Source organism: Chamaea fasciata, unplaced genomic scaffold, assembly GCF_029207755.1.
Source record: "Chamaea fasciata isolate MVZ Bird 193981 ecotype frontalis unplaced genomic scaffold, bChaFas1.0.hap1 SCAF_1, whole genome shotgun sequence".
NCBI lineage: Eukaryota > Metazoa > Chordata > Aves > Passeriformes > Sylviidae > Chamaea > Chamaea fasciata.
In genome coordinates this window covers 121,228,619-121,252,110 of record NW_027094086.1, presented here as the reverse complement: position 1 = coordinate 121,252,110, position 23,492 = coordinate 121,228,619, and the positions used below count along the sequence as shown (strand labels likewise).

Here is a 23,492-nt window from a genome sequence, read left to right as displayed (position 1 = left end):
AAAGTATTGACTGAGTGATGTGGTTTTAACCTGCATATGGGGTGCAGAAAAGGGACACTTTCCTCCTTTCATGAGTCAGATTGGAGAGCAGAGCTGCCTGAAGAACCCAATGGGACTCCCAGTTTATCTTGGGGAGGAAATCTGAGGACAAGCCTTTGCCTACACAAAACATCAGGGTAAAGGATGTCCAGATTTCCTTTGGCATGCTACTCCTTGAGGTTAACTGCACCAATATCTGATGAAAAGAAAGAATAGCCAGTATCTGACCTTGTGCTGATCCTTGTGGGATCCCAGACTCCCATAAGAGTACCCGATATATGAAACATCCCTTGTGGCCCCACCCACATGCACACAGAAAATATCAAGGAGACAGAGCTTCCAAGTCATCTTTTGCCTTCAATGGCATCTCAAATGCATATGGTAACTGAGCAACTATCTCAAATGCATCTAAGTTTGTTATTACCACTGCAAAATACCTGCCCTGATAATTTTCCAAAATTCCTAAAGGCATTAATGAAACTGATACCCCTGAAGTTCGTGCACCTCCTTCTTGCAAGATGCCCTGACGCAAAAATACAAAATCAAAACTGAGAACAGGCAAGAAAACAATGCCAAGAGACAAACTCTCCAATGATTTTCTACATACTCCAGGCCACATCTGTGATGGTGCCAGCCTGCTGCACTGAGCAGCCTGCATCACTCCTAGCACAGTCAACTCCTATTGGGGTAACTAGATTTATCCCATGATATTTAAGGCAGAAGGCCACTCTGGAACTTAATTTGAACACAGATGGGATAATCAGGTTGATTATCTCCTTGTAGTTGTAGTGGAAATACAATTAGAAATCTTGCATTTATCTGTAGAGCTACCCAAAAAGAATTTTCCATTTGGCACAAAACAGCAACCTGGGAAGACTTAATTTCATCTTGTCACCTTTGTTATTTTAATTAAGCACAGAAAACTGTTGCACATACCAAGACAGATTAAAAGACTCAATTCAAAGGTGCTTATGGATAGAAGAGACATTCAGGAACGTAATATGGCCATATTTTTATGCTAGATTCCTACTTTTATACTTGACTCCTACTTGCATGAAACCCCCACAAGTTTTCAGGTGACCAGAATGTGACCTCTAATAGTACTGTATTATTCATATTCCTATGAGACACCTTTCAGCAAAAGGAAAGCAAAACCCAAGTGTTTACTAAAATTCTGAATAAATCGTGCTTGGAACTAAGAGTTTTGTTTTCAGTATTGTCCCTTAGGGTCCAAAGGCCACTACATACATACTGACAAGTTTTTGTATGTTGTACCTTGAACTGAGCTTCTGGAGGTCCAGTGATGATAACCATTCTCAGCTTAGCATCTGGTCCTTCAGCAGGGGCAATCTGGAATGGATAAACATAGCTATTGGTAGCTGTCTTTTGAAGGAATAGTTTAAAGCCACCTCCTCCCCATTTCAGTCTCACATTCTGTTCAGGAGTGAAAAATTATTCGTTACAGCAGCAGCATCACACTTCAGTCATGACGGGTTTGTTCTCTTTAAAGTGCATTAATTAGCTGTAATGAAATATGGAGAAACTGGCTAAACCACCCTGAGCAAATTTACTTCTGAAAATTAAAGACACAGCTACTCATCCACACATGGCAGAATCCCACATGGCGTTTTTATGTGGCTATGAGTGATGTAAGACATGTAGCCTTCAAAAAGACAAATCTGGTTAATAAACTGAGATTCTCATCCCTACCCACTAAGCTTGAATAGTCTTTCTAACAAGTTCTGCTCATTAACAAAAGCTTGCATCCATTCCCCTGAGAACAGAAGATCACTTTACTGTTGTAACTAATCACATCCAAAACATTCCTCTATACTGGACAATGTGTGACGAAAATAAAAATTAAGCTCCACCAGAGCTGAGACAGAGATGCCTGTAGGGTCTTTAGCAGTTCATGTCACCACAACAGTAAGATTTCTGTGGGTGTTGTTCTCAGACTCCAGTGGCATTGAATAATTCAAACTAGCCTCTGACATTCCAAATGAATCTTTTGTTTATCACAACTGACATTTCCATTGTTGCATCTAGTATTACATAGCTGCTGTTGAATGAGCAATATATTAAACACTACAGAATTTCATCTCAGCTGTTGGCATAGGGATGTTATTCATATTTAACAGCTGTAGTTTATTTCAGACAAATTGCCAGTCACCAGGCATCATTTTCATGAAAGAATTTTGCTAAGGAAAGTTTATAACATTATTCATATTGTACCCTAAGATGGAGAAGGCATTACATACTAGTTATCTGGTGTGCATATCTATTTTTTACTACTTATGAATTCCAATTGGATATATCTAAAAATACACATTAATTTTACAGCAGTACATTTATATGACGTGACGTTGTGGTAAGAACAAGCACAGACTAAATCCATTCATTCTTTGGAACAAGTATTTTAGAGGGGCAAAATTTCAGGGCATGTTTAGAGGCAGCTGACTGAACAGAGTTAGCCTGACAATCGTCATTTGTGTGAAGTGGACAGTTTTGTCTCTCGGTCACCTCTAGTTTTCTTAATGAACACCAGCACCTCCATTAAAATTTTAGGAAAAATATTTTCCATCAAGCCTTCGTTATGTCTTATGTGTGTCTAAATGTTCTGGGATGTATCTTGCTTTGATTTTATCCTAGAATATCTTGTTCTCAGAAGCTGGGGTAAAACATGGCTGAGGGCTGCAAAAGAAACCAACTATACCAACTAACATTTCAATGTCTGAAGGGATAACCTAAGAGAATACTGGGTTAATTTTGTCTGTCTGCCCTTGGAAAAAGTAGTTATATACGTACAAATAGTATACAAGTGGTGAATTTAACTTCTGAGATTGAACAACTTTACATTCCCAACCAGAAAACAACCAATCTTCTATATGCCAAGCCACAAACTTTATACACCCAAACCCCACAAGGTTCAGCTTTCATCAGGAAAGGCTGCTCTGGAAGGAATTTATAACCAAGGAGATGACAGTCGTTCACAACAGGTCCCAGCAGTGTAGCACAGGGTGGGTAACAGACAACGCAAATCTCTGCCTGGCTCTTTTGCTGAATAATTGAGTCGCTGGAGTCCCACAGTGAGCCTGCATTTCCAAGCAGTGACCCCCAGCACAGGGACACAATCTGAGCTCAGCAAGAGCCACGTACACCGCTGAGGTGACAGCCTGAACACTGCAGCCTTGTATAGAACCCCGGTGCATCTGCAGTTTAGTCTCACATCGTGGGTGACAAGTTTCACCAGATCTAAAAAGCTCAGCATAAGCACAGAGAAGATGCAGGAGGATATAAATCACTTTCAGCTGTAACAAGCTACAGCACAACGCAAAACAAGCATTATGCACAGACTTACTTCCTCCACAAAGTACGGTTACTGCAGTTTGGCAAGTTAGAAGTTACTCAGGCAGCATTCCCAACTCTCAGCTAAAAGCACCGATTCCTTGATCCTTAATTTATTATTTCACTCCAAAGTTATGAGAGAGGGCAGGTGGTCAACATGAGGGAAATTTATAAGTTTTGAATAATTTACCAGTTGCCATATTTAATACTTTCACACAGAAGCAAACCTGATGCTCCACATTGTTCAGCCAGATTACAGGTGAAGTTTCATTATTTTAATAGATAAGTACTAATGCGACTTCCCAATTTTGCAAGCATACTCTGTATCTGTATACTTTCATTAAGATTTAATCTTATTTTCACAGAAATTGTCTTCACTTTATTCTTATTGAAGGAACAAAAGACCAGAGCTTGAGAAAACTTTAACCTGAATTTAAATTAATACAGAACTGTTAAATGCATGGGGTAGAGGGGTGCCAGCCAGTAGAGGAAGCCTGAGGCCACTGTTAGCCAGATGCATAAGAAACATTGGAAACTCCCTTTCCACTAAACTCTCTTCCAAGGACCAACTGAAGAACTAGTTTGGACGGGTTCTTGGAGGTCCAGGTTGTTTCACATTTCTGTCTCCACCTAGCAGTACCTTCCATACACTGCTTAAACTTTAGATACAAGCTGCAGGAATGGAGAGGGGAAGAGGAAATACAGGTGATACATCACAGCCCCACGCAACACAGATTTAATAAAGAAATATTGATATCTCTCACTTTCTTCTGTTTCATTTTTCCCCTAAAAATATGGTTATTAGTGCTCAAATAACATAAACAATCTGAGTAGTAAAACTATTTAACATTCTGCTCAAAAAAGGATGGAGTTGGGCAGTGTGTCATTGGTTGACTGGCCAATAAATGGATCAGCACTAGGCAAACCACACACAAGACTCATTCATCAGGGTTCCCCAATTGTTTTGCTCTGCATACTTAGATGAACAACTTCCAAGCCAAGCTCAGCTTCACCAAGCTCAACTCAGCATAGCCAGCTCCTGCCCTGTGCCCCAGACTTCGGGCAGATCCCTGCCATAGCACTCACTAAACATATCACTTCCCTGAAACAAAAGTTAAGAGGGCTAAGAAGAAAACATTTGTTTTATCTGTGCAGTAAAATATCCATCTAACAGCATCCTAAAACTACACACTGTACTTTAAATGTAGCGTTCTTAAAGTTTTGTTGGGTTGTTTTGTTGTTGTTTTTCTTTTTTTAATTTAGGCCAAAACATTATCTTTACAGCATAAACTGTCGAAAATATTACTTGTAAGGAAAACAATGCTCAAGCGTCTAGAGAAGATACTTGTGGTGACAAGGGCATTAGTGGCCAGAAGCTGAGGCCTTCCTATGACTGTAGCTGGTACTAACCCCTGTACACAGCCAAGAAAGATTTCACCAAATTGACTAAAACTCAAGCTTCTATTAGAGGTCACTCTCTGCAAACCATTTTGTTCTTGGCTACACTGAGGTGGTAAATACACAAACAGCTGGATGTTAAGCCTGATCACCGGGTAAATGTGCTGTTTAAGAACTGACTTGCCCCAGGAGCAGCACATGGGTGAAGTTTACAACACGAACAATTCAGCGTGGAGCCATTTGAGCTTGACAGCCCAGACCAATCCATCTGGAACAGAGCAAGGGCAGCCACGAGAACAGGAAACTTCAACAGTGCTGCTGTGTTTAGAAGGGGAATTTACCCCACTGATTTTCACTTTACCTAAAGCAAGGAGAAAGCCTTCAAGCACTGCATCATTAAGGCACAAGTCTGTTTCTAAGACCACCAAAGTAGTTTTCTTTGCAGCTTATATTTCACACCTCAGGAGACGTTTGAAAACATGCTTCTAATTATCTTGTCTCAAGGAAGATTAAAAGATGATTTATAAACAAATGTACCATTTATCACATCACATTCTAAGCATGGAGTGGGGGAGGATGTTCACGAAAGCACGGCTTGTGCAAACTTGCTGAAAGTGTCACGTAGAATAGGCAGAAAGTTATAGTTAGTGTATAATACCTTAATAGATGCGCCTGCAAAACGAGAAAGTTGTTTGATGTGCTGTCCCTGCTTGCCAATAATAGCTCCAACTGCCAAGGCTGGGATGAACAGATGAACAGTTTCAGACTCGGGCTGTTGCTGTGGGGAAGAAGGAAAAATGCAGTGAATGTTTTTGAACATTATGAATCAGACTGACAGGAAAATGGGTACAGAGCAGGCATGCATGGAAATGAGGGGGAAATAAGATTTCCCCCTGTGATGTCTGAGTATTAAGGGTCTGGCTTCTTTTAGGAATCACAAAATCCACAGAACAAGAAAACCAGTTTGAGCCAAAAGAGGATTCTTTCATCTTGTATAAAATACTCATTTTGTATAAAATACAAATTTTAATGCTTAGAGCTTTAAAAAACAATTGAGGTGTTGCTTCTTTGTGAGGCTTTCACCCTTACCTGTCGCTGTCTGGATTCTCTTCCACATGCAAGACCCTGCAGGTAAAGCTACTACAAGCAGAGCAAGGCTACTACAGCCTGAGCAGGCAAACTCTTTCTAGTTTCCTAGTTATATTTTTAATTTTAGATTGTGCTGAGAGCAGTACAAAAAGCCTCAGAGTCACATATATGCTACAATTTCCTTTGCGTGGGAGTGATCTGGAATGATAGCCAGCTTGAAATCTGCCAGTGATTCCTCCTGTGTAATATTATGCAACAGTTGGAGCCCTGGCAGCAGTCCTCAACCGGGCTAGTAAATTATACACCGTGTTTCTTAAAAGTGAGAGGACCCCAGCGTTGCACCCACTGGATATCAGGCATCACGGCATCTTCCTACTGCTTTCAGGCAGAAACCCCAGCTGAAGAGCATGACTTAGTACTCGAGATCCTCTCCACGTGCCGCATAGCAACGATCTGACTGCAGGGCTGCACATGCCACAGTAAGTCACAGCTATGTTAGCAGCCTCAGGAGAGCCTGTCCCAGATGAATGTAACACCATGGAGTACACACTACGCTACTGGACCATCGGTCCATCCACTTCCATCAGGGTTACCACTAAAAAGCATTTCACACAAGCTTTTCTTTAAACTGGAGGTATTTAAGACACTACACACCTCTCCTTCTAAAGTTTTTCATCTCTGTACCCCCTCATGTTATTTTCAAAACTTGTTTTCCTCATCCTCAAGAAGACAAGCCAACAAGTCCTTTTTGTGCAGAGGTCTTGTGAGACAACAGAGACATCCTCATCCTTGCTTTCACAGTACCCACCAGGCAGACCAGCACTGAGCACCAGCAAGCAGAGCAGGTGGGACCAACCAAGCTCATTTAGGTTAGCTCTGCTGTATGTTTTGGTAGGGATACAGGCACGTACAGAAGCTCACCAAAACAGCTTTTTCTATGATATTTTCAGAAAAACCCCCACACCGCTATCTGCAACACAAAGCAAAAAGCACATGCAACCCTAAAAACAACATCCCCACTTATTTTTAAATTTCACTAAGTTCTTTCAAGGTTAAGTCTTTCAAGGCGAAGTCCCACTGCATTAACCATAAACAAATCAGAACAAAATGCTTCTTTCCAAGTTTTACCACTTCATTTTCGGTAAACACGAGTCAACTGTAACCTCAGGGGATATGAATTCCAGGCACAGCTCCACGTACCAGGTGAAGAAACCCCAAAATAGGATATTGGGAACAGAAACACTTTAGGCAATTGCAACAGTTGCACAGCTCACCCGGTGTTTTCACACATACAAGGCATTAGGATTCATAGGCATTTCATGCTGGTTTAAGTCCTCATGAATGCAGCCCTCCACACCCAGCCTCCCCACTGCCTTGTGTGCTTTGAGGCCAGCAGGTTTGCAGATCCAGCTGATTTTTTAGGCAGGCAGTAAGTCCCTGACCCAAATAACCAGAGCAACACTCAAGTGGCAGTCTGTGACCAAGAGAGGAAGCAACAACAATTAGGGAATGGGAAAAGGTGGGAGCACCCCTTTTAATCTGCCTACAGATCAGTTTAAAATTATTTCAAAACTACATACTTATAATGAAACATACCAGTTACTTCAGTATATATGTTAAACCCGGTTCCAGAAGATTACTCACATTCTCCTCTTATTACTACATACATCCTGAGTGTTGTCATAGTAAGTCCTTTTACATGTTCACTGTGAATCCAGCAAGATTTCCAGTAATTTGGAAATGCTACTGTAGGTACTCACTTGATCTTAGCACATCAAAAAACTATTTCTAAATGGTTACCAGTTCATGAAGCATTTGGGTTTTTCCAGTTTTGTTGCAAAGACCCATTGCACTTGGTGTAGAGGCAACCCCTCATTCCAATCCTGACAGCTTACCCATCCCTTTGCTTACTCCTCTTCTTGACCCCTATATTCAACTGTCCACACATGCTCCACACCTCCTGCAAAAATCCACTGCTGAAGTTTTCCCTTTCACATGCTTCTCCAGCCAGCCTCTTCCAACTAATTACGACAACACTGCTGCGAATCAAACTTGACTTGGTTTTCAAGAATTTACACAGTTTCTACCTAAACCCACCTCCAGACACATTTCCGTACCATAGAAACAAGTCAGACTTCATTATTTTTGTTTGCATATATTTCCTGCCTTCCCTCTGTTGCCCATCTGCCTGCTGAGCAGTATTCCCCCTCTCCTTCCCAAAGCTTGATTTCAAGCCACTTTCTTGGCTGGATTCAATTCACCACTAAAATTCCTTTTTGCTGCCTCACCCTTAAACACGAAACATGGGCGGCAAAGGCAACACAAGAGAGTAGATGTACAAGTGCCTTCTAACTGTACAATCAGCTCACTGTAGCACCTTCCTCCCATCCCTCCTCACAGTTTTGACTTTTTGATACATTTCAAAAGGATCCTTTTTCCTAAAGGATCCTTTAAAAATTATTTCTTATGTGACTGAGGTTTTTTAATACTAAACTTGCATTTTAGTGTAATAGTGATACATGTTTATTAAGGAATAGTGGAGAATCTGTCAATAATCAACTCTTCATACATTGGAATTTTTAAAATTCTTGTCTGGAGTAGCACATTGGCATAAACACATAACCAAATTCCATCTCCTATATAACATCACACAGGATTTGGAGAAATTGTATTATGCACACTGATTTTCAACCACTCAAAAACCATACTGCTCTTTCTTTTTTCCTTCTGGCAGAAATCAAGACTAACTAAGGCTATCGAGAGTATCACAACACCAAGTTCAAATTACTATCCGTCCATCTCTTTACCCACAATAATTTTTAAATCCTTTTGTATTTACTGGAAACCTAGCCTGCAAAAGAAACATCCAAACATAACGCAATGACTACACCACCCATCAATCTTACAGATGCTTCTGGGGATCTCAGGATGGAAGAAAATCAGCTATAATTTAATCTTACCCGCGCCATGCCACATAAGTCATACAGCTTTCCAGGAACTCCTAACATGAGTTATATCAGAAATAGATTCCTAGATCTTAAACATATGTTAGAAGCACTAAATTTAGGGAACTGATTTCCCACTGTGTGAAATCTGAGCTTCAGTGTTCACCCCCTTATAGCCAAGTTTGCTTAAATATACACTTACAATTTAAAAGCCAAAATATGTATGTGTATATATTTTTTGACAAGAGTAAGGTCTCCTGGACAATTTTCTCCTCTTTTCCATTCAGTTTCTTCCTCCCCCCCCCCCCCCCCCCCCCCCCCCCCAAGAAAATATTTTATTCGAAGTCAGCCCAGCCCTGGGAACTGACAGGAATGCAGAAAGAAAATCTTTTAAAGTAGCAGCCTAGGTTCACCAAGATTTATAGCCCCATACATCCACCCTAATTTGCAAGTAACCTTCTCCAGTATCTGCGATACACAGACCACCTCTTCTATCCCAGCAATATTTGCAGTATGGGCTCATGGCTAGTCCACCTGAATAAGAGAATTTTGTCTTGTGTAGCTGTGACACAAAGATACCACTGAGACATTCACTTCAATGGAGAATCTATGTTGTTCTGGGGTTCTGTGTTATTTTTCAGGGGGGGTGTGTTTTAAGAAAAGAGTTCCAGAGACCAGGATTTCTTTGATATAAGAAACAGATTCTTCAAAAGTATGGGAATCAGAAACAATTAATTCAGTTCATAAACAGCTGAAAATACTCGCTTTGTTTCTGCAAAAATCAGTCTGCTTTAGTGACAAAACAGGGTTGATAAGGAATTTTTGTCTATATCCAGCACATTGAACTAATGAAAACAATTTTAAATGCTGATTTTTTCATTAATTGGATTCCAATTTCCATCCAAATGTTGCCTGATGAAAATCAGAAGTTAAAATTAATCAAGCAAATAAGAAAAGCACCATTCATCATTTTTTAACAGAAAATGGGAAAAAAAATACATTACCCAAAGCAAATGGCAAACTGCATCCTTGTATAAACCGAAAGACATATTCACTGTAAGCGAAGGTACAGACCACTGTAAGGTAACTAAACTACACGTGTAAAATTTGATAAGTCAACTTAAATCAGATTTCCTGCCTGCTCATTTAAATCATGATTGAAAATGGTGATCTAACGGGGACATGCCAATTAATCTACCCCACTGGATGACGCTAAGCAACTGCTGCAGCACACTACTAGCTCTGACTTTTTACACTAACACAGCCCTTTCCTGGAGCAGCTTGGATACACCTCCTTCCATACCTCCTGCAAGTCCCTGAGCCCCAGCCATCTGTCCCTAGCCTAACAGTCCGTACCAGCTATTTCTTTTCTTTTTCTAATATTTCTCTTTTAAATTCCCACCACCTCCATCAAAGACAAACTCATCTGTTGGTAAATCCTGTAGCCCACGGCTGCTTCCCTATTACACTGGGCTCACCTGGAGCCCCTGCACTGCAGGTGGCATCAGGATCATCCCCTTCGCTCCAGCCAGACCCTGCAGCCCTACAGGAGATTTTCCCTTCTGCTGCCAACCCTACCACATTAACTCTTAGAAACTGGCTTAGCACAGTCATCATTTCCTGGTTTCCAGAGCCTCAGCAGGAGTGAGGTTCTTCCCCTTCTTGGGATATTGCCACTAGTCCTTCAGCATGAGGGCTACTGCTCCACGCCAGAGCTAGAAGCTGAGGACTCCCAGCCAAGAAAATCTGCAGATTCACTCTTCTTTCTGCAATCCTTGCTTGCAGGGTTAGAAAGATTTGTAGAGAACATTTGCCCTTAGGATAAGGTTGTTACAACTTTTCTCTGCCAACTCCTGGTGCATCATTCCTACAAAATGTAGAAAGCCACACAGAAGGAAAGCTTTTCCCTTACCTCTTAGACTGTCAGAAGGAAAAGCATTGCCCCTCATCTCACACGTGGTTAACAGCCATAGCACAGCCAGACAAGAATGAAAACTCAGAAAAAGAACGCTATGACCCTCCAGGTAGAGGGTGGTAGACAAAAAAAGCAGGTCCCAAGCAACTACAGCTGGGGGAATGGACTTCTTATTTGAAGAATGGCATTTGAAAAACAAAACAGAGAACACCACAGAACAACAAATAATACACAGAAAAGCCAACAGAGGTTTGCTTCCTCAGTCCTTCCCCAAGACAATCCCTCCTCTCTTGATTTTGGCTGATGCTGCTGCTAGGTCACTCTGCAGCTCCCCCTCCGTCACCATGAGTGTGGGGTGTGATCTTACCCGTGGCAGGGCTCATAAGGGGGCATGTTTGTAATTTATGACCCTCAAGTTAATTTGAGCATTAATCTCAGTCTTTTTCTGCAAGCCTGCCAAGAGTACAAAATCTTTTCCAGTCTTGTGCGTAAGTGTCTCCACAGACCCCTTCCTCCATCAAATGCATGTGGTTGGTAAATCCTTGGCAACGTTTGGGATAAGGCTGTAAATCTTTAAAAATATTGTACCCACTGAAGTAAATAGGCTTTTAAGCCAGACATGAATGGGAGAAAAATCAGATCTTTCCTGGTTTCTAAGCCTGTTATGGTTCATGCTGCAAATTAATTACCTTAGCATGAGACATTTATTTTAAGTCACAAAGTCATGTTATCCATTTTGAGTCAGCATCAGGTTTTTTAGTTGTGAGGGAAATAATTAAGAACTGTTTTAAGACTGCATGGAGCTACCATCTAGCCTAGCGAGATACTGGGTTTTGTTTATTTTTTTTTTTACATAGTAAACAAATCCACTTTGTAAAAGTATATGAATACAGACAGTAGGTGACTGAATTAAAAAGTTCCTTTTCCTGCCATTCTCCCCCCTTCTCAACAACCATGATTACCAAGACAAGGCAGATTTGCAGACAACTCATTTGGTCTTCAGAATACCCTGAGTTTGTCAGGAAGTGAGGTATCATATTATTCAAATCCTGTACCAGATCCAAAGCCAAAATTTAAACTACGTTTTTGCAATGTACTGTGAAGAATTATCCTGGCCCACAGCTACATTAAATGCTCTTATTTATTTATTTAGTAATAAAAACTTGCAGCAAGGGGAAATGAACATTAAGCCAAGTATCCCTGAAGACATTCTAGCTGGATTCAACACACTGGTATGAAATAAGCTTGAGATGATGGTGAAAGAAATCCTAGTGTATTCACTTTGCAACACTAATGCTAAAAGCTTAAGCCTTCATTGGAAACAAGGGGCTCGTTAATGAAAACAAAGTTTTAGTAGATAGGTCTAACAATCTACAGTTTCATAACATCCTTGCAGATACCACATGTCACCATCTTGTACAATCACTGAGCTGAAGTGGTGCTGCCAGTGCAGATCAAACTGCAGCCTGAACTCCCTGCACCCTCTAAGATTTTTAGGTTTACTTCAGACAGATTTAGGTCCATGCTGAGAGTCTAAAGCTTTCTGCCATATTCACTGCCTGAAAAGCCAGGACCGTACTCAGAAGAATTCTGCACTGCTGAATTCAGTCAGTCAAGAAGCAGCAAAATAACTTAAAAGAAGCAATGCCTATTTTTAACTTTGATCTCCACGCTAAAGCATTGCTCATATTACCATGCATGAACTGTACAGTCACCATCCAGCCAGGGTTTCACCATGAACTGTACAGCCACCATCCAGCCAGGGTTTCAGCTTCTCATGAACCCCAGGTTAATCCAAGATGCTTCTCTTTAGTGTAACTGCTGCATTATGTGAGAAACCCTCATGTCACTAGATGAGCCAAGGGCATGACCCTTTCTGGGACACACAATCCATGGCAAGGCCATGCAGCTCTACCTCTTTTCCCTACAATCTGCCCCAGCAATTATGTGTGGGTGCCCTCTATCCATCTAGCTGAGCTGGTCCTCTCCTCTTGGTTGAAAATCTAAGAATGAGCCAGCCCATCTACATTTCCATTTTGGGGACTACTGCATTTCAATCAATACCTGAAACTCAAAGGCAGCTGGTTCTTGCACAATGGCCAGTACCTTCAGTGAGATGCCACTAAAATCATTTCACTTTGTACTACTCATTCCGCTTCTTGGCTCTCAAATTCAGTACTTTTCATCACAATGGTCTTCTAACTGGGAATCTTCTTAGATTACAAGAAGTCACTAAAAGGATCACACATATCAGAAGTTTTTCCGACATGAGAGCCTAGCCAGCAATAAGGGAGTTGAAATCATGGAAGCAGAGAAGGAACATTTTCTGGCAGGCTGGTTATAAGGCATTTCACAAGCAGGAACTGGTTTGACATATTTCTGAACATGGCATGAACTTTTTGTTTTCGCAAAATCTGACTGGCCACAATGCCAAAAAAAGCAATCTGCCACCTTTTATTCAGAACAGACGGCCAAAATCAGAAATCAACATAAGGAACAGATTGCAAAACTATGTAAGCAGGAATTTTGCTGGTCATTCACAAGCAGCAAGCATAGGTATTCAGTGTTGCAACACTGTATGACCATCAAAAAGTGTATGTATAGAAGCACTTCCACTTCAAAAATCCTTGATGTGACACAGCGGCCACATGGGTACTCAAAACCCATAGGAGTTGCCCATGAAACCAGTGGCTTTGGAAGATGCAGGTAGTTCATCAGTTCTGGTTTATAAAGGCACTACTCTCAGATTCCATGACAGTTGCCAGAAAAACAGGTTGGGTAAACACAAAGATCACTTATTTTTCCATCATGTTTAACTAACAAACAAACCAGAGATGGAGCCAGATACAACAGAATGAGGACCTGACCTACTTTTGTTTCTGGCCTGAAGGAGCTCAGAACACTCTAGTAACAAAATATTTGGCACCTTAAGGAATTAAATTTCCCATTTAGTTTAATATTCAAAAGGTGTGGAGCCTGGTACTTAGAGCTTGAGAGTCTGAGACGGTCAAGGGAACTCCAGTTAAATCTTTCCATAAGAATCTAAAAGTGGGGAGCCAACAAATTCTAATTCTCTTGTCCCAAGAAACTACAAATATCTCAACAAATATTCAAACCTGCAGTGAGGAAGGAACCATTTTTATTTTAAAACGCATGGATTACTAGTTAACAGGTAATACTATTTGCATTATGACAACCTCAGACCCGTAAAAGAAGCTATTAACAATAACTGGAGGCTTCAACACCTTGAAAAACTACCATTGACTTGCAGATCTTTGTACATCATATGGTGCCAATTGCGTTTTTTCTTCCCTCACTGAGGGGTTGGTCCATCTCCAGAGGCAGAATGGTTTGACTGCTCTGGACACATATCCCTGCCAACACAGCATGGCTGAAGCAGGAGACTTTCAACACAGTGGGAAGACCAACCATTTTCTCCACAGGGCAAAACAATCCCACAGTGTTACACACCATGAAGTAAATTTTCTAGTTGTCAAAAAATGCATCATTAATGAATGTAAGAAATAGAGCATCAGTAAAGGTGTATTTCAAGGCAGTGAGGTTACAATCTTCAAAAGAAGTCTAATTAGCTGGTAGATTTTTTCAGACAATGCTGTTGTCCTGTAGTGCCCTCCTCAAGACTGTATGTGCTGCACAAGCATGGTTCTAATTTCACCAGTACAAAACCATTTTGTAAAAACACTGGCAAATCCTTCTTCACCCCCCAAAACCACATCCTCTTTTGGCTGCAGGACAGCTTCTCAAAAATCATCTACTGCTTAACAAGCTGGGCAAACTAGGGCAAAGCCATTTGCAACTACACACATTATAGATGTACAGACATTACTACCTCCGGGTAGATCAGACATAACAGTTGCACAAGCTAATCCTATCAAACCCAGACATCCAAAGGAGCCCAGCTTCACCAAGTAAGAGTCAAAGTACCTGGAAACATAGGACAGTTTTTCCTCTTCCTTGTCTTTCTCATCTATGCTCAGGGCATCAAATGAAGGCCCTCAATGAAGCAATTTTTCATTTTAAATTACTTTTCTTTCCTGCCAAAAGCACAATAAAGTTATTTCTTCTCTTACTTCTATGCAATATAGAAGATGTCTTCTTTACTATTATTATTTAAGAAAATGACTGGAGAATAAGGAAGGAATCTTTCTCTTGACCACATCTTCTAAGGAGAAAGTTTTCCATTGGCATGTTCCTCACCTGCAACAAAAAGCTTCAAGAGATGGCAAAAAAGAATAAAGGAATGCAACCTATCAGCCTAACTGTACAAGACTCTTTTTTTGTAATCAGAAAAATGTGGTTTGATGTCTTGGTTTTGTTTACTGTATGAAACTACCTTTTCTTTATTTTGTTTTGGTTTTTTTTTTTTTTGTTTTGTTTTGTGGGGTTTGTTTGTTTGTTTTGGGGGGGACAGAGTGCTTTTTTTAAAAATTTTTCCTTTTTCCTCTCCTCTCTCTCTTCCTAGAAGCCCATATGCATATAATATAACCTGAAAATTTACTGTCAGGCTAAAGAAAAGATTAGAAAGAGTGCTTTTTTTCAAAGGCAGAGCTTCAAGAAGCTACAACGGGTGTCCAAAAAGGCCAGCAGAGAAAGCAGTCCCACTGCAAGCAGAGGAGCAGCTAGCAGCTCTTCACCTTAGCTAAGTTTCATGGAGCACAAGTTAATGTATCTCTTCCATGACCTTACAGATGGAGAGCAGCTGGTGTGAACTCCTCTTAGGGAGAAAAGCTGTCTACTTCTTACCTTACTTTATGTTTGAGTTTACCTATCACAAGACAGAATTAATTCTACTACCCTGTTTCAGGGCATTCAAGGGCAGGATGAGGTCTCCACAGGTTATCCCTTCTTCCCCCATGCCCTTGGGATGCCAAATTTCAGACCCAGAGGCTGCAAAAGAAATGCACTTGGATGTGGAATTAAATATGCAAAGTTCCAATTATAAAAGGAAGGGTGCAGCCCACTTAACCCCAGTAGGTGGGCCAGGTGTATTAATTGCATGACCGTACACAGTCAGACTTTAAGATAAGGATTTCTTGTTTGTTTGGAGCTTTAAAACCTTCAGTGTTGCATGAGAACAAACTTCTATTCTTGAGAGACAAGTATGTGCATATTCTCCCCACAGTTCAGAAGACAAGCAACAACTCCATCAAAACAGCTTTGAGCAGTACAACACTACATCTGAAGCAGTTTGGCTGGGATACTTGTTAAAACTTTTTTCTTTCTTTTTTTTTTTTTTGTGGCAACATATCTTCTGGAAAACATAAGCATGGGTGATATTCCCTTTTGCAGAACCTTACTCTCCCCCTCATAGAGATCCCAGCACTTTGTGCAGGTGCTCAGGAGATGACATTTGTTATGAGTGACAGTGGGCAGACTAACAAAGCTCTTTGCAATTGTGTCAGAGCTGCAACACACACAAGCATTTAAGTGCACAGCTAAGGAGAAAGATTTAAGGATAAACAGAAAGTGGTGGTTTTTCCAGGCCCAAAAGCAGCTGGACAAGACATTGGGTACAAATAGGCACAGAAAGGCTACTGGTCCTTAACATGGTCACACAAGGGCACAGAGCAGTCAAAAAAAAGACCATTAGTTTGATCGTATCAGCAGGATCATAAGAGCAAAATCATGCCCGTTTGACAGTAAAAAGAATTTTTAGCTTTTAATACTTTTAAGTATTTGAGACATTTAAGTCCTACTTTTTCCTCAAACTATAAAACGTTCCAATGATTCCCACATGTTCTGATTTGTTTGTCTTTTAGGAGCCCAGAGAAAAACCAAACAGATCTTGGATTTTTGCAAGGAAAGAGAGAAAAATTCAAGAACTGAAACACAATATGCAATTCCATTGCCTCCCTTTTCAGTGACTTCACAAAATGAGTGCTTTGAACAGGCAAACAGAACTTGGACACTGCAAATAAATTATACAGTTGCAATATCATGAATTGTTGCTTGCAGTAGGTAAAAATACAAAAAAAATGGATGGTTAGCCTGCACTGGTTGTGGTGCTCAGACACTGTTAGCCATTTGCAATGGCCATGTGCCCACGTGCGTGTTTGTATCTGTCACCAGACAAGTACCAAGGACAACTTGTGCCTTCCTGTGGGGACTCCACTGCCAGGACAAAGAGTAAAGCAGCACCCAGATTATTAGTGAGACACAATCTGCATCTCATTGGATTAAATTAAATGAGGCTTTGTTGTTGTACATCATTGTGAACCATCGTGGAGTAAGGTCTCTGAGCCACATGGAAATCATTCTCCTGAATGTGACCCAGTCCAAGGAACTAAATGCAAACTAATGTTTGATAACATCATCATTTCCCAGGTTTGTGATACCAGAGTGTACCTGAAGCAGCTGGAGAACAATGTTTATGCTCTTGTCAAATGTCTTAAAGATTTGCATGAAGAGGGATAGGATGAAGCATCACACACATGTTAACACAGCTAAACCTATTTAACTACTCAGTCCCAAGCTCCTGAGTACAGAATGTTTTAGGAGCACTTGGCTCCAGCTGTATTTAAGAGCATTCAGACCTGTTCCTAAGCTCTGGCACTGTAAAAAAATCCTAGATCTGTCTACTATGCAGGTTTTTCCTCTTTATATCCATGTAAAAAAAGCAGCAGCAGGAGTGTGACAGATACATGTTTCAATAATTAAGAGGACACTTCAGTTTCTTTGGGAACAAGTCCTACACAAGGTCACAGTCACACCTTGTCACTAGAAATTAATACATATGAAGTATCAGCTCCATATAGAAACTCTGCTGCAAATGCCCAGACTCACCCACCTAATTCTTCTGACCCAAGGGAGAGCCCCCAAGCAAATCCATCCCCACAACAAGGTGAAGAAAAGGTCCCTACAGAGATATTACAAGAGCTTCAAACCCACCCTCAGACACAGCACAGGGGTGTCCCAAGGCTCACTGTATGGCTTGCAAGCACAGACTGCAGACACTTGGATGCCAAGAGGGCCCCTTGTGATGGTGTGGCTGAAACTGCTGAGGAACACACCTTTGCTCGGTCAAACAAACAGGAGACAGGGAAGAGCAGCCCTGAGCAGAAGGCAAAATTTGCACTACACAAAAATAAGCAGAACAGCAGCAGGATACCCTTCTTTACACCCTGATGCCAGCAGTGTTTTCAGAAAGGACTTCCAGTTGCTTGAAAGGGATATCCTCAGTGTGCACTAATCCCTGCTCCCCAGCAAAAAAGGACATGCATTGAAAACAAGGTAAAGGGACTTGGGTTGCCCCAATGCTTTTGTCAAAATAAGGAATTTGGTAACAAATAGCTCACAGGTAAATGGACATAAAGTCTCCCTAGGAGATCTTCAATAATTTTTCTTCTGAGGCCTTTCCTCAAAGCCTCTTTTAGTTACACAGATTTTTATTTTAGGTTTTAAATCCCTCATGAGCGCTCCTAGACTTCCCCCCTTGGTTACCTTTAGCCTTTCATATTGTATCAACTTCTCCTTCAAAATATAGCTAGACTTTTTTTCTTTTTCTACTTCTGCATGCCCCAATAACCTATTTAATCAGTGTCTGAAAAACTGTTTTACTAGAGGAAAAAAATTAGAGGAGAGTAAAACTCAAAAGTTACAAAAGAAAATAAATTCATACACATGCTTAGACGTCTTCAAAATGGAAACTAATGAATCCATTAAAGGAATAGACTCATACTTTTCCTTGTTTTCTCTCCTCAGAGAGCAACAAGCACTCCAAATAACTTGAGGCACTGACTCACCTGAAGCCCAAAGAAGCACCTGCTCTTTTGCAGACACCAACCCATTTAAGTACAAACAGGTGAGATAGTTCCCCTTGTTCATACATTTGTTTCAGAAGCCCTTGGTATCTGCCCCAGGGGCTGTATTGGTACCACTCCCAACCTCCACAAAATCTGTTGGAGTTCACCCTCCAAATCTGTGAGTTTATCCCTTCCTTCTGCAAGTTAGCTTGTCACACATCTAGACTGCATGGAATGAGAGCCATTTCAGAGCACTGAGCACAAACAGAAGCAAGAGAGTTCAGACAGTGGTCCTTCCAGCTGCACAGTTTCTACACTTTTACAAAATGACATTTGTTTCTTGATGCTTTTTTCCAGATGTTGCCATTATCCTATTTCCAGAAACCTGGAAACTGCCAGAGATATTAGCAGGCCAAAAAAGGTGCATTTTTTTGGGTAAAGGTGCACTAGCAACAGAGGGACGGACAGGAGTAACTACCAAATTCAACACTGTTTAGGTGTATATTTAAAGCAAAAGCAAAAAGAACCACAACAGGGGAGGGGAAAAGTGGGAAAGATATGAAAATAAATCAAGTGATGAACAGAACTGTGGGCTTACAGTATGAATCTCAAGAATAGCAAAGTAGTCTGCAAATCTGGAGTAAAAAGAAAGGAAAAGCCACGCTTTTAATTCCCAGTAAAGAAAGTTATATACTTCTAACAAACCACATCTAGTATGTCTTAAGAAAAGAAAAAATTGAGGCAATTCATTATCAGAGATGGCATTTTATATAATACAGTGAGGCAGAAACCTGTATTGTTTAGTTTAGTCTGCCAATCTAATTGAAGTGCAGAAGGACTGTGAGGGAGAGAATGTTTGTCATAAATGGAGGCTCTGTTATTGACAGTAAAATAATTGAGTATAAACATATTTCTATTGTAGCTTTCATTGAAGCACATTTTTCTGATAAAGCCACTATTATACTTAATTTAGTTCATAATACATTCCTAACACAAAAGTAGTTCATTCTCAGAAAGAATACTACAAGAGTGGAATTTTTCCTGCTCCTTGCAGTGACTCTCTCTTGGCTTCTTCCTCTGGGAAAAATATTTTGACCACAACTACCCTTTAGTACAATATAACTTGAGTTATTTGATAAAGTAGAGTGTGTTGTGCTGCATTTTCACTTTTCTAGTTCATTAAGAGCAAGTCTGAGTCTTAGCTCTCTAGATGTCACTGTTGGGCAAAGAAGGGGATGAAGTCAAACAGCAGAGTTTGTAAAGCTCTTTCATCTACTTCTTAAGAGACTTATGAGAATTGTTTAGAAAATTCACCTTGCATTGAGTTGCTAACAACCACCAGCACCAGAAACAGGGAAGAGATGAAAAAAATCACCTTCTCCTTGTAATGAGGCTGTCATTTCTTGAAAGCAAAACACCATCTCAGTTCCAAGCAGACTCTGGAGCTTTCTGGTACAACAAATGACCTTCTGCTCCATAGCAAAATATCTCATTTATGTTTGCTAGTCAGCACAGAATTTGAGTAAGATTCTTTTAATTTTTTTTCAGATATTTTTTTAGAGAGCAAAGTGGCCAGTAAATCACAGCTTTCTGGAGATTAATCCATGCGATTTACATGCTATATATTTAGAAGTATTGCATTCCAACGGGGCATTTATAAAACCGCTGCATTCAAACAAGCATTTTAGCTACATCTAGATCCCCACTTCACAAAAAGAGATAATTTCTTTTCCTTCCATATCACAAGGAATAAAATTGCAGACTAGCATTATTACTTGCCAATTCCAGCAATTTTGAAATGCTATTTTACGTGAGATTTCTTTCTGCAATAATTCAAATTCTATATAAAATAAAATCTAAGAGTTTTCTAAGCAGCACTATTTCCCAGTTTCACTGAGCATTTCACTAGAAAAGCAATTAATGCCTGCTCCCAACTGCAGCCACGTGAAATATTTTTCAGTGTGCAAGCAGGAAGACAGACAACATTTAGAAAAAATGACAGAACACAGCTAGCAAAACACTCTTCTCAGATTTTCCAGGTAACTTGGCAAAAAATGCAGCATTCCTCTTAGTTCTGAGCAGCGGCATTGCACAGATTAGTATCATCATCCAAAATCAGAGGTTCCCTTACCCCAAATGGTGGATATGAAGCAGCAGCAGCAGCAGAGGCAACACTCACTGCGGGAGGTGGTATTCCTGAAGAAGAAGGTGGGAACAGACCCAAGGCATTCAGATTTAATCCAGGAATTAAATGTGCTTGAAGCTGCAATGGCAGAAGGGTTAAGATTTAGAGTCCAGGTTATTAACTCTAATAAAATCCTAGTTGGCATATGCTATTAACCTTTTGGGATGTTATTAAAAAAAAATTAATCTCCATTACCCACAGGATTCTCCTTCACACCTGTTTCCTAGACACAGGTACAGACCAGTAACTTTAAAGACACGTAGTAGGAAAGGCAGATGGGGATCACTTGCTACAACCTAATCAGCAAAACACATTTCAGATTTTACAGCAAGATATTCAGATAATAGTACTATTTACTTTCAAAGTGAACAAATTTATCAGAAAAATAATAGTTTTGTCCTTATATAAATGGACAGCTCCACAGAAACAGAGAAAGATCATGCACAAAATCCTGCTCTTCTTACTCTGGGGGATATACATGTGACACTGTCACCCCATCCTGACGCTGTCACCCCATCCTCCCTCCCTTGCAAAAGATGAAGTGAGATACCTCCAGCAATTGCTGGGAAAGAATCAACTATAGAGTTGCATGTCCCTTGCTTGACCACACCTGAGAAAAGTGACATCATCATGCGGTAGGAAGCATTTGTTGTCTGATACAAAACTTGTCAGCACCCTTTTCGCTTTTCCAGATTATTACTCAAAAACATGAATATGCTTTAGAAAATACCTTAGCTAGAGAGACAGACTATCTCAGGCCATTAAGATAAGTCAATCAGAAGACACTAAAAAACCTCAAAACTTCACCACCTCAGGAACTACCTTAATAATCACTGCAAGCTAACCTTGAAATGTATACAGTAACAGAGGTGGTTTTTGACTTTCCATACCTTTGTCAAACAGAAATGCAGTCTCTAACTCAGCCCATGTTCCTACTTGTTATATGAAACAAAAATGCACCACTGTTGAATACTTTGTTCCTCATGCATAGCTCGCGTACTGCAATTTGCTTTGTGAGGGAGGCAGGGGAGAAGAGTGGGGAGAATATTCTCTCCACTCAGTAGGACAAGCATGAAGAACAGAGATTTCTAGAAAGTCAGGACTACTGTAAACTGAAAAAATATTTCCATTCTAACTCCAGACCATAAGATTTGGATACACATGCACATACAAAGCTTTTCCTAACTATCAAAAATCTCAATCATTTCTCAATATGCATTAGTAACACTTTGGCAAACTAATGAGGTATGTTGTTTTCATTATATAATCACCAATCATCTTCAAATAGCTAAATGCTTTTATAATCCATATCAAGCAAAAACTTTAATAAAACCTTTTAAAATCAAATAATTAAAAACAAGAGAGATCCTTCTTCCATTATGCTATTTATGTGAAGAGACTGAATCACTACTTTAAAAAACATGCAAGCCAGAGCACATAAGCCACAACAATACAAACACAGCCTCCTTCAGGTTCTTGCAACAAGAAAAAAGTTAAATATTCTGTAATTTTCTCAATCTAAATAAAGTTTTCAGTTCCTCCACTCAAAAATAAACCAGAAAAAGGCTCCATTAAAACAGCACACACAAATAAATAACAAAAAATGCTTGCCCACACTCCCACAAATTAATAAGAGACGCAACAGAAAGGCTGCAACAGAAAATTCTGGAGTGATATGTGGGGGAAAAAAAAAATCATCATGAGAGCAGTGAGACAGGGTAGAGACTGCCCAGAGACACTATGAGCTTTCTATCCATGGAAATGTTAAGGAGAAGACAGGTCCCTACACAACATCTTTTAACTTTGAAGTGGGGCCTACACTGAGCAAACCCACTGCTGGGCCAGGTGACCTCCAGGGGTCCCTCACATTCAAAATCCTTCTGTGGTTTCAGTCCCATAAAGTGTCCACGCCCAAAGAAAACTCACATTCATAGCAGCAATATCATTTTCATAGGACTCCCTGATTTTCTTCATAATTTCTTCCTCAGCCTTGGCACAAGTTTCAATACTGCCTTTAACTGTAATGGTCCTTTCCGGATTATAGAGTGTCAAGTCCTGCAATCTGCAAATGACACAGAAGCACAGTTAATTAGCAAACAAAGAAGATAATCCAGATTTATCCTGAGTGCGACAACATCCAAGCATGTTGAGTTTGCCCTCCAAAGACCACAGTATCAAGCAGGCCTCAAATAGAGTTTCTCAGATAATCTGGGAAAACCCTGTCCTCGTAGGAAACACAACAAAACCCCTCAGTGCCAGGTGTGGCGTGGAATGGTTCAGACACAAAGTGGAGCCACCACACTGTGGGTGAACACAGGGAGCTGCTGCAGGGCAGGGCAGCAGTGTCCCACTTCACACCCCACACCTGCACTGCCAGCTGGAGAGGGCTTCACACACCCATTTCAACAACCCAGAAATATGCTGTAAGAAACATTCTTTCCTTGAGAACTACAGTGTATTCCTGAAGGAAACAGGAGAAAAGTCCTGCCTCAGTGAGGCTGCAGGAGACCCTCCAAACTCTCAAAATGGGAAAAAGAAAAGCTGCGTGCAAGTCAACATTTGCTGCTCAACGCTAGTAACATAAAAGGGTGACAGCATTAAACCAGTGCTTTATTTGGCAACAAATGCTAACCTGCTGTGATAACATGTTTTAAACACATTGGGAAGCCATGGCATGTCCATGTACTGAGAAAAGCTAAAGTGGCAATGACAATGTCCAGAGCAAGATGCAGGAGGTGAGGAAGCCCATGGCAGGAAGGAGAGGGGAAGCAGCATCCAAGGCCTTGCCTTCCTGCACAGCAGGCAGGGTGGCA

At 40.6% G+C, this 23,492-nt stretch overlaps 1 protein-coding gene across 1 annotated transcript in view; it reads right to left on the bottom strand.

Annotated features, from left to right (window-relative positions):
* IGF2BP3 (insulin like growth factor 2 mRNA binding protein 3) overlaps positions 1 to 23,492 on the bottom strand; it is a 112,471-nt gene that overhangs the window by 5,478 nt on the left and 83,501 nt on the right. Inside the window, exons 10-13 of the mRNA XM_066195734.1 lie at positions 22,606 to 22,741; positions 20,626 to 20,757; positions 5,441 to 5,560; positions 1,315 to 1,389 (exon numbers count right to left, since the gene is read on the bottom strand). Coding sequence (XP_066051831.1) covers positions 1,315 to 1,389; positions 5,441 to 5,560; positions 20,626 to 20,757; positions 22,606 to 22,741 — 463 coding nt within the window. The remainder of the gene's footprint in view (positions 1 to 1,314; positions 1,390 to 5,440; positions 5,561 to 20,625; positions 20,758 to 22,605; positions 22,742 to 23,492) is intronic.